Source organism: Ranitomeya imitator, chromosome 5 (assembly GCF_032444005.1).
Source record: "Ranitomeya imitator isolate aRanImi1 chromosome 5, aRanImi1.pri, whole genome shotgun sequence".
In the NCBI taxonomy this organism is placed as follows: Eukaryota; Metazoa; Chordata; class Amphibia; order Anura; family Dendrobatidae; genus Ranitomeya; species Ranitomeya imitator.
The window spans coordinates 388,645,916-388,658,300 of record NC_091286.1 but is presented as its reverse complement, the minus strand read 5'-3'; the positions used below and the strand labels follow the sequence as shown (position 1 = coordinate 388,658,300).

General features: G+C 41.2%; 1 protein-coding gene across 1 annotated transcript in view; it reads left to right on the top strand.

The window, feature by feature from the left end:
* Positions 1–11,576, top strand: part of AGPAT5 (1-acylglycerol-3-phosphate O-acyltransferase 5) — an 88,281-nt gene extending 76,705 nt beyond the window's left edge. The window contains exons 7-8 of the mRNA XM_069726815.1: positions 9,070–9,193; positions 9,826–11,576. Coding sequence (XP_069582916.1) covers positions 9,070–9,193; positions 9,826–10,051 — 350 coding nt within the window. The 3' untranslated portion in view covers positions 10,052–11,576. The remainder of the gene's footprint in view (positions 1–9,069; positions 9,194–9,825) is intronic.
* Positions 11,577–12,385: the final 809 nt, after the last annotated feature.

Sequence of the window (12,385 nt, the reverse complement as noted above, 5' to 3'; positions counted from 1 at the left end):
CTTTTTCAACGCAGAATTGGCTGGAATTGAGATCGGACGCCATGTCGTGTTTGGAGAGCCCCTGATGTGCCGAAACAGTGGAAACCCCCCAATTATAACTGAAACCCTAATCTAAACACACCCCTAACCCTAATTCCAACGGTAACCCTAACCACACCTCTAACCCTGACACACCCCTAACCCTAATCCCAACCCTATTCCCAACTGTAAATGTAATCTAAACCCTAACCCTAACTTTAGCCCCAACCCTAACCCTAGCCCTAGCCCTAGCCCTAACCCTAGCCCTAACCCTAGCCCTAACCCTAGCCCTAATGGGAAAATGGAAATAAATACATTTTTTTTTATTTTTCCCTAACTAAGGGGGTGATGAAGGGGGGTTTGATTTACTTTTATAGCGAGTTTTTTAGCGGATTTTTATGATTGGCAGCCGTCACACACTGAAAGACCCTTTTTATTGCAAAAAATATTTTTTGCGTTGCCACATTTTGAGAGCTATAATTTTTCCATATTTTGGTCCACAGAGTCATGTGAGGTCTTGTTTTTTGCGGGACGAGTTGACGTTTTTATTGAAAACATTTTCGGGCACGTGACATTTTTTGATCGCTTTTTATTCCGATTTTTGTGAGGAAGAATGACCAAAAACCAGCTATTCATGAATTTCTATTGGGGGAGGCGTTTATACCGTTCCGCGTTTGGTAAAATTGATAAATCAGTTTTATTCTTCGGGTCAGTACGATTACAGCGACACCTCATTTATATCATTTTTTTTATGGTTTGGCGCTTTTATACGATAAAAACTATTTTACAGAAAAAATAATTATTTTTGCATCGCTTTATTCTCAGGACTATAACTTTTTTATTTTTTCGCTGATGATGCTGTGTGGCGGCTCGTTTTTTGCGGGACAAGATGACGCTTTCAGCGGTACCATGGTTATTTATATCTGTCCTTTTGATCGCGTGTTATTCCACTTTTTGTTCGGCGGTATGATAATAAAGCGTTGTTTTTTGCCTCGTTTTTTTTTTTCTTTTCTTACGGTGTTTACTGAAGGGGTTAACTAGTGGGACAGTTTTATAGGTCGGGTCGTTACGGACGCGGCGATACTAAATATGTGTACTTTTATTGGTTTTTTTTTTTTATTTAGATGAAGAAATGTATTTATGGGAATAATATTTTTTTTTTTTTTAATTATTTTGGAATATTTTTTTTTTTTTTTTTTTTACACATTTGGAAAATTTTTTTTTTACTTTTTTACTTTGTCCCAGGGGGGGACATCACTGATCAGTGATCTGACAGTTTGCACAGCACTCTGTCAGATCACTGATCTGACATGCAGCGCTGCAGCCTTCACAGTGCCTGCTCTGAGCAGGCTCTGTGAAGCCACCTCCCTCCCTGCAGGACCCGGATCCGCGGCCATCTTGGATCCGGGGCTGGAGGGAGCAGGGAGGGAGGTGAGACCCTCGCAGCAACGCGATCACATCGCGTTGCTCCGGGGGTCTCAGGGAAGCCCGCAGGGAGCCCCCTTCCCTGCACCGCCGACACATCGCGATCATCTTTGATCGCGGTGTGCCAGGGGTTAATGTGCCGGGGGCGGTCCGTGACCGCTCCTGGCACATAGTGCCGGATGTCAGCTGCGATAAGCAGCTGACACCCGGCCGCGATCGGCCGCGCTCCCCCCGTGAGCGCGGCCGATCGGCTATGACGTACTATCCCGTTCAGGGTCCGATAAGCCCAGGGCACCTCGACGGGATAGTACGTCTAAGGTCACAGAGGGGTTAAAGGTATTGTCTCTTATACACTTGTACACTTATGACACAGCCTGTGAGAGATAAAATACCATAAATGTCTGATAGATGCAAGTACCAGCTCTTGGATCCGCTTTCTTGGTCTTTTTTTCAGAGAATATGAATAATAACACCTAAACTTTTTCTCCATTCATGTTTAGTGGTTGGGTGAAGCCATTTATTGTCAAACTACTGTGTTTTCTCTGTTTAAATCATAATGACAACCCAAAGCAACCAAATGACCCTGATCAAAAGTTCACATACCCTGGTGATTTTGGCCTGATAACATGCACAGAAGTTGACACAAATGGTTTTGAATGGCTACTAAAGGTAATATCCTCACCTGTGACCTGTTTGCTTGTAATCAGTATTTGTGCATAAAAGCTGAGTAAGTTTCTGGGACCCAGACAGACTCTGGCATCTTTCATCCAGCCACTGAAGTTTCTGGATTGTGAGTCATGGGGAAAGCAAAAGAATTGTCAACAGATTTACGGGAAAACGTAGTTGAACTGTATAAAACAGGAAAGGGATACAAAAAGATATCCAAGGAATTGATAATGCCAATCAGCAGTGTTCATACTGTGATTAACAAATCGAAAATCGGGCTCTATAAAAACAAAAGCACGGTCAGGTAGACCAACAAATATGTCGTCCACAACTGCCCGAAAAATTTGTTTGCGATGCAAAGAAAAGCCCACAAATAACATAAGCTGAAATACTGGACTCTCTGAAAAGTAGCGGTGTGGCTGTTTCAAGATGCACAATAAGGAGGCACTTGAAAAAAATGGACTACTTGGTCGAGTCACCAGACGAAAGCCATTACTGCGCAAATGCCACAAAGTATCTAGCCTACAATACGCAAAGCAGCACAGAGACAAGCCTCAAAAGTTCGGGAGCGATGAGACCAAAATGTAACTTTTTGTCCACAACCATAAATGGTACATTTGGAGAAAGGTCAACAAGGCCTATGATGAAAGAAACACCATTCCAACTGTAAAGCACGGAGGTGGATCGCTGATGTTTTGGGGATGCGTGAGCTACAAAGGCACACAAACTTGGTCAAAGTTGAAGTAAAGATGAATGCAGCACGTTATGAGCAAATAATGGGGGCAAATTTGCACATATCAGCCCAGAAGCTGCGCATGACATGACAACGATCCAAAACACAAGCCGACCTGTCATTGGGTACAGCAGAACAACGTGAAGGTTCTAGAGTAGCCATCTCAGTCTCCTGACCTCAATATCATTGAGCCACTCTGGGGAGAGCTCAAGCGCACAGTTCATACTAGACAGCCCAGGAATTTACAGGAATTGGAGGCTTTTTGCCAAGATGAGTGGGGTAGGTTTACCATCTGAGAAAATAAAGATCCTCATCCACAACTACGACAAAAGACTTCAAGCTGTCATTGATGTTAGAGGGGGCAATACACGGTATTAAGAAATGAGATATGGGAACTTTTGATCAGGATCATTTGAATGGTTTGGGTTATCATGATTTAAAAAGAGAAAACACAGTAGTTTGACAATAGATGGCTTCACCCAACCTCTAACCATAAGTGAAGAAAAAGTTTTGGTGTTATTCATATTCTCTGAAGAAAGACCAAGAAAGCAAAACTTCTGCGAAGGTATGTAAGTTTGAGCACAACTGTATTTCTAGAATGGGGTTCCACTAATCCCCCATTCATGTCTGCGTCCAGCCACTAGTGGCTGGATTTGGAACTCACATAGCAATGAATGGAGAGACATGTGGTGCCATCTTTCCATTCACTGGTCGCCAGATGCAGTCCACAATGGGGGATCAAGGACTCACTGTTCTAGATATATTAGTTTGGGCCCCAGAAGTGGGACTTGCTTTTCAGACATTGGTAATAGTCTGTGGATATGCCACAAGTCTTTTGTCTTACATGCCCAACTCTGGTAGTACTATTCTCTATTTCTGAACAGTAGGGGCGCTGCATTTGCTCCCCACAGGAATGTACATGAACTGGTAGCTTGAGGCATGCAAATCTGTTTTTACCCCTTGGGCACTTGCCAACAGCATGGTTTGTCCAATTAAATGCAGGCTGTCTCTCTTGTTTTTGTACGTGAATTTCTGACATTGTTTTGTGAAGCGATGTCCTGTTTATGTGCACATGTTCAATTGAAAACTACTATGTATATAGTAACTCTGGAACAGTATCCAAAGCTGCTTCTCCACCCCAAAAGGCATTTCTGACCTGTGAGAAGGCACTTTTCTAATCCTTGGCTTCCTTGTTTTCTGTACTTTGTGATATCAAAGTTTCTTTTGGTTTGACTTTAATCAGTATATGTTTTTCACTATTGGGACAGATTGGAATACCCCTTTAAACGGCAAGCATATGCTGCGTTATTTTTTAACTGATTAAGTAGTGGTTTGGTTTTGCAGAGCAGTTCAACGACAGGACTTGGATGAAAAGGCTGTTCTGTAAAATCAAGAGATTGTTTAACAAAACTCCAAACCAGGGTCTGATCATGTTGTCTGTATTTAGCATTCATCCTTGTGGTTGCAGGGCACCCTTTCTTGTCTACCTTTTTAGATTTTCATCTCTGCTTGGCATAATATTGTCTTGTGCAAAAGGGAATACTAAAATATAAAAATGAAGGCATTTCTATAACACAGTTCAACACATCTTGTGCTGCCATGACAAAATACTTAACATCCTAACAGTATGTATAGTATAATATATAATATAGACCTTTTAATGCGACTAATTACTATAGGCATCTTGCCTGGTCTGCAAATTCTTATCAGTGCCTTGTTCTTATAGGACATTGTGACTTAATGGCGTCAGACAAATTGTCCCGCAGAGTTGTCCTGTACATTATAAATAGAAGATAAGAGGCCATTTGTTCTGCCATTCTGTTTGGAAATAATGTTTATGATGAGAACTTGAGTAGGATTAAATATATCAGTGAAATGTAAAGCATTGGTTTAGAGCAACATATTCTCAAGCGTGAATATAGAAAAAAGAAAGTTGGAGTAATGCTTTAATCATTTTTTATCGCTTTTTATTCATAACATTTGTTTTTACTGTGACTAGTTTACATGTTCACTTCAGTTTGACTGCTCTTCTATGTTGTAAAGCCTTAGAATTACTTGTCTGCACTGAAGTGTGCAAATCAGAATTTTGTATGTGTGTGGGACCAAGTTTGCACACACTGCAGTAGGGATTTTGTCTCTTTTTCCAGATCTTTCAGGTTTCAGGCCTGTCGTTGGTCAGTATTGAGTTTCCGCTCCCTCCAAAGATTTTATACTGAGTTCAGGTCTGGAGACTGGCTAGGCCACTCTAGGACCTCAAAATGCTACTTATGGAGCTATTCCTTAGTTGCCCAGACTGTGTGTTTCCGGTTGAGACCCAACTACGACCCATCTTCAATGCTCTTACTGAGGGAAGGAGGTTGTTGGCCAAAATCTCACAATACATCACCCTATCCATCCTCCCTTCAATACTGTACAGTCATCCTATCCCCTTTGCAGAAAATTACCCACAATGTATGATGTTGGCCACCATGCTTCACGGTTGGTACGGTGTTCTTGGGGTGTACTCATCCTTCTTCTTCTTCCTCTAAACACAGTGAGTGAAGTTGATACCAAAAAGTTCTGTTTTTGTCTCATCTGATCACATGACCTTCTCCCATGCCTCCTATGGATCTTCCAGATGGTCATAGGCAAACTTCAAACGGGCTTGGACATGTGCTGGCGTGAGCATGGGGACCTTGCATGCCCTTCAGGATTTTAATCCATGACTGCACAGTGTGTTACTAACGGTAATGTTTGAGACTGTGGTCACAGCTCTCTTCAGGTCATTGACCAGGTAGTCCCGTGTAGTTTTGGGCCAATTCTTGACCTTTCTCAGAATCCTCATTACTGCACGAGATCTTGCATGGAGCCCTAGAATGAGGAGGTCTGTAAGAGCCTGAATTCTTGCTGATTTGTAGGTGATAATACTATTGTGCAATAAAATGCAATTTAATTATTTAAAATTCATACAATGTGATTTTTCTGGTTTTTATTTTAGATTCTCACAGTTGAAGTGAACTTACGATAAAACTTATAGACCTCTCCACCTTTTGTAGGTGTGAAAACTTGCAAAGTCAGCAGTGTATCAAATACTTATTTTCTCCACTGTATATACAAGTGCTTCTCTCTAAATTAGAATATCATGCAAAGTTAATTTATTTCAGTTCTTCAATACTAAAAGTGAAACTCATAGATAGTCATTGCAAACAGTGCTCTATTTCAAGTGTTTATTTCAGTTAATGTTGATGATTATGGCTTACAGCCAAGTTAGTGTGCCTCAACAACACTGTTATGCCTAACAATTTTTAAGTGGAAACGTAACCTGATTTGTCACTAAAACACAGTTTTAGCACAAAGGATTTGTAGTAGCTAATTGGGCCTCATGGCTGCACCACTATAGTAGGCCTAATGATTTTTAAGTGGAAATCTGGCTGCCTAATTTGCCACTGAAACAGTGTTGGCACAAACTATTTGGAGTAGCTAATGTGGCTTCCAGAGACTGCCACACAGTTTTTGCATCTACTTCGATGCCGGAAGATAGATTTCACACAGGATAAGTTCACTTTCACCAGCCGCACTAGCGCAGGAACTCTCTTCACTGTGACATTGAGCAAATGGCGCTAGCAAAACAAGATGTCTGATTTTTATATGGCCAGGGACATGTTACTTCGGCAACCAATCACAGAAGACCTTGTGTCATGACGTTGTGGATGGTTTCTGCGCCCTGATTGGTTGTCAGTAGCAACACACATAGTTAAGGGAAGAAAAAAAAGTGCGTGCTGCTTTATTAAACTCTCCACATACTCCTCTGACCTAGACACACACCCTCCTCTCATCAAACTTATCCTTCCCCGCTCATCATACAGCACCACTATCCTAGTCAAAGTAATAACAAAAGCATTAGTGGAGTAGCAATGATTTACTGAACGGTGACCGACTTTTGCCGACTTTGAGTAAAAATGCTTGTGAACTTGAATGCGCATGTGCTACGTTCATGCTGAATTTGAGATTGGCGCACGTTTTCTGAACATGCTCGCACATCTTTAATCTAGACAACATTTCCTAGAGGCAGTGCTGTTTTACTTCTCTACCAGATCTATATCTGCCCAACAGCTCTCACACTCCCACCATCTGTGCCTAGCCATTCCATCTACAAAACACCATCCTGAGACTCTTATGAAGTCTCAAGATGGATAAATTGCTGCATAGTTTCTTTAACAATTCTCACAGATTTCACATGGTATACACTACCCTGAAACACTCCAGCATTCCCAGCTTTATAGTACAACGAAGGATATTTTCTGACATTGTCTCCAAACTAGCTGTAGGGGACCAATGAGTCATATACCTGATAGATCTGAGCAGCCTGCACTGCTTCTGTGGCTTCTTCTTGCCCATTCCTCCCTATGTCATTGCCATTTAGAGTATACTGTGAGCTGCTCATTGAGGCCCAGTTCCCTGCCTGGAGGGAAGTGCGTAACTGGCAGAATACCTTCCAATCACAGCACAGACCGGAAATCTCTGAACTCTGTGCTTTCATCAGATTGTAGCAGGAGCAGCTCAGTAACATAAGAGAATTTTGGCAAAGTATACTATGAAGTTTTTTTTTTTTGTTTTTTTTTAAAGAATTATCGCACTATTTCTTGTTAGGCTGGGTTCCCATTGCGTTATGGGACCGCGTTAAACGGACAGCGTTGCACGGCGAAATTAACGCCGTGCAACGCGGCCGTTAACGCGCCCATTGAAGGCAATGGGAACGCGCTTCACTAGCGCGTGCCATGTTCGGCACGCGCTAGCGACGCGCCGGTGATTCCTGGCGCGCCGCGGACGCTGCTTGCAGCGTCCGAGGCGCGCCCGCGGTCCGTTCCCCGCTCTCGCAGATCGGGGATCTGCGAGAGCGGGGACGTTACCGCGAACCCGACCGCAGCCCAATAAAAAACATTGCGTTAGCGCAATCCACTAGCGCTAGCGCTAAACGGATTGCACTAACGCAATGTGACCCTAGCCTTAGGCTGCCGTCACACTAGCAGTATTTGGTCAGTATTTTACATCAGTATTTGTAAGCCAAAACCAGGAGTGGGTGATAAATGCAGAAGTGGTGCATATGTTTCTATTATACTTTTCCTCTGTTTGTTCCACTCCTGGTTTTCGCTTACAAATACTGATGTAAAATACTGACCGAATACTGCTAGTGTGACGGCAGCCTTAGATGCTAGTTAAAATAAGTGACCTTTTCCCATTAGCAGTTTTTCTATGTACAGTATTGGCCAATATATTTGTTTCCAAACTAGGGTGACTGGCATGGGCCCTAAATTACTTCCCCTAGAGATAGGAGGGTTTAATATAAAGCAGACATTAAACTTTCTTCACAGCAAATACTTTATTATAAGGCTTCTTTCACACTAGCGTCGGTAAAAGGCAGTCGCCATGCGTCGGCCCGACATACCGACGCATACTGCGAAAAAAATGAACAACGGGGGCAGCGGATGCAGTTTTACAACGCATCCGCTGCCCCATTGTAAGGTCCGGGAAGGAGGGGGCGGAGTTCCGGCCGTGCATGCCCGGTTGGAAATGGCGGACTCGACGCACAAAAAAAGTTACATGTAACTTTTTTGTGCCGACGGTGCGCCAAAACACGACGCATCCATCGCACGGCGGATGCGACGTGTCGACACGTCGCAATGCGTCGCTAATGAAAGTCTATGGAGACAAAAACGCATCCTGCGGGCAACTTTGCAGGATGCGTTTTTACTCCAAAACGACGCATTGTGACATACGTCAAAAAACGCTAGTGTGAAAGTAGCCTAATCCTCTAGCTTCTTGTTTGTCTACATAACTTTTACGGTATATTATTTATAGTATAACTTTTCCATGTAATTTCTTTCTTCGAATGAGACTTCTCAGTTTTTAGTTACACCTACCTAAGGATATAGTTTTGTTCTTATGGTCTCATTTATAGATTGTGAGCCCTCGCGGGCAGGGTCCTCCCTCCTCTTGTACCAGTTATGACTTGTATTGTTTAAGATTATTGTACTTGTTTTTATTATGTATACCCCTCCTCACATGTAAAGCGCCATGGAATAAATAGCGCTATAACAATAAATAATAACAATTTATCAATTGTTTTTATGTCTTTATGATAATACTGGTGAAGTGTGAGATGCATGTCTTTGAATTCAGCGATAGACATTTCTATTTGTTCTTTCTTTTCTTCTTGAAGTCTAATATTATTTTCCCCATGTCTGCAGACTTTCTTTGCAAGGAATGTCCAAAAATTCACATAAATGTGGATCGTATCGATATTAAGGATATACCAACAGAGCAGTCCTTCATGAGGAGATGGCTTCATGAACGCTTTGAGATTAAAGATAGGTATGTAAATATGTAAATCAATTGGGATACATAAATTGGTTTACATGTCAGATTTAGTATGGACTAAATGTACACATTAAATGATTGTCTACACATGTAATGGTTACCCTCCCTCCCCCATTAATTAATTAGCACTAGCCAGGTGTAAACGGTGAACCGACCTTGAACTATAAACCTTCATTTATTGTGTAACAGCCGCTGCCAGGGACTGCAGATCAGGTACTATTCTCTTCAACAAAAACTGATCCGCAGTATTTGGGAGTGACCTCTACAAAATGCGCAGAGATGTAATGTTCAGTTTCTTACGCTGATTACAGCTGATCTGCGGGGGTGCCGGGACCCTGACTTTTATGGTATAGAGTACCTACTTTATGGTTGGCTCATAACTATTATTCCTGGACTACCCCCTTAAGTATTTTCCTATCAGAGATCATTTGTTTTAAAACATCTGATTGAAAGCATGGTCAGCTATCAGAACTCATTCGTTCCTTGCATTTGTGGCCCCTGAAGGCTGTTTGCACTTAAACCATACATATTTCATTGATTAACATTTTACTCCTCCCCCCCAGGTAGAATATATAGTTCCCGTAAGAAAATCTAATCATCTATTTTTTTTTTTGCCATTTTGCTAGGTTACTTACAGAGTTTTATGAAGCTACGAATCCGGAAAAACGTAATAAATTTCCTGGACAAGGTGACATTGCAAAGCTCAGCTTGAAGAAAACTGTTCCATCCTTGTTCATTTTGACTGGTATGACAGCTGGCATGCTTTGCACAGAAACTGGGAGGAAAGTTTACATGAACACTTGGATATATGGAACTTTAATTGGCTGCCTTTGGGTCAGCATCAAAGCCTAAACGGACCTTTTTAGTCTTTACCAGTTGCACATTATACCAAATCTTTTGTCCAGAACCGAACACCTTGTATGTTCTGCCTTATTCATGACTACATTGAAATCGGTAGAATGTAAGAGTGCTGCAAATGTGTCTAACCTCAATTGCAATTTGCGGAGATAATTTGTTCGTGTCCTAAAGTTCAGCAAAATACCTATTGTTATAAACCAACCTTAACTTTATCAGCATAGATGCTTACCATTAACCCGAGCACCATTTTATTGAATGCAACATCCATTAATGCTAGCCACACATGTGCCAATGACTAACCCTGCCATGATGATAGTGGTATGGTTGGCCTTGTACCGTCAGCCAAGAACCCTGGTGGTTGGGAGACTTTGCCTATCCACCATATTTTACTATGTGGCCATTGTATGTCTGTACAGGTGACAGATTGACTTATGTAATTACATCTTGGTCTCTTGTTCGAATACATTTTCCCCCATATGTACATTTATGGTGTTACCACATCAGACATTTCAGCTGCATTTTGTGGATTTTCTATAGTTTTCAGCATTTACATTGCAAAGGATAAAGTCTGCAGTGGAAATGTGAGCCATAAATTGACAAGCGGCAGATGTCACTTCTACAGCACTGCCCAATTTATGCAGATTTTCTCTGCTTTGGATGAGATTTGTAAAATCTGATCAATAACCCCATTATTATAGTAATCTGCTATGTATCTGACCCCTGTGGACATGCAATTGAGGGATTCTTAAACCTTAGCAACTCTTGCTTAATATTAATTTGTGATAAAAGTTTTTGTTATTGTAGGATATATTGGTACGTAACTAGAGGAACGTTGCAGAGCAGCAGTGTTCTTAAAAGGCCAAATCATTTTTTTTTTTTTTTTTTTTTTTTTTTTTAGATTTTGGTCAATTTTCAGTCTAACACAATTGAAAAGCAATTTGTGGTGCTAGCATCTGTATTCACGGAAAATTGTTTTGTTTTCCTCTGTTTTATCTGTGACCGCTGTCATTTTATAGGCTTTTTGCATTCTATTTTACACCTTGCTTTGCTCAATCATGTCAATGGAAGCATTCTGCCATTTCTAAAAATTGCAATGAATGAAGTTGTTTGGTAGTGTGTGTCATGGGTTTAAGCAATACCGTCCGATATGGTGCTATGCCTTACTGCTGGCCGATGCTGTAGAGAAATATGGAGTCTTCATCCCCATCGATGCTTGTGCCTTTTTTTTACATTCTGTTTTGTTTATGGCCTTTTTGCATATAAATGCTTAACAATCAGAGAGACATTGATTGCATAAATTAAATTAACAATTCTTATAGTCTTTATAATTTATTCCTTGAAGTTTGAATATTAAAGTTAATAAAAATGAATATAATTTAATGAAATTCATGGTAACTTGGCGGGTGAGTATTTAATTTGTAAGCTTGATCAAGCAGTAGATATGTAGTTAACCATTACGTAGACCAGGAATAGATCATTCTCTCCGGTTATGGTAGAATAATCAGCATTTACATCGAGGTTTCATTCCATGTCGGAAAACAGAAAAACTTTTCAGCTCACCCAGTAGAAACATTCGTCTGTAGTCCACATAATGTCCGAGCAAGGAGAAAACATCTGTTTGACGTTGAAACTTGTGCACATGGAAAGAAAAATCCAGCTCCAGGAATAAAAAGTATCAAAAATGTATTTAAACATATTAAAATATGAAAAACTGCTGGCAAGCGAAAAATTACATCATTTGGATGGAAGCTACCATGTAGTCGCTAGACGCGTTTCGAGCACAAACGGCGCTCTTAGACTTCAGCATGATACTTTTTATTCCTGGAGCTGGATTTTTCTTTCCATGTGCACAAGTTTCATTCCATGTCGCCCTCTTTTGCAAGGGTCCGTCAGCTTGTTGCAGCAAGAGTCGGGTAGCGACGATTTGTAGGTACAACTGTGGCTTAGAAAATATTTACTTACATTATATGGAAGTGGGTTTTTTGTATTTGGCTGAAGGTTAAAGGATAGTTTGTATTCAGCTATGTTCTTTCCTTTTTTTGATGACATAGTTGCCGACATTCCCCAGTTACCCATTGTAAACTTCTGCCTCTATGTATTGGTATCTCCTGTATGCAATAACTGATTCGGCAACGTCCAAACTTCTAGAATTTTTTTTCTGGATTCTGGCATGGAATAGCGTAGTCTACTAATGCTATCCCATACCTCCAGGAAGACGTGAGGGACAAAAGGACGTTTCTTCCTCCTCCATCTGATAATGGAGCACTATGGACACTTCCCACTTGTTTAAGCCGCATTACGTGTTTGCTCCTTTGTCACCATCTTCTG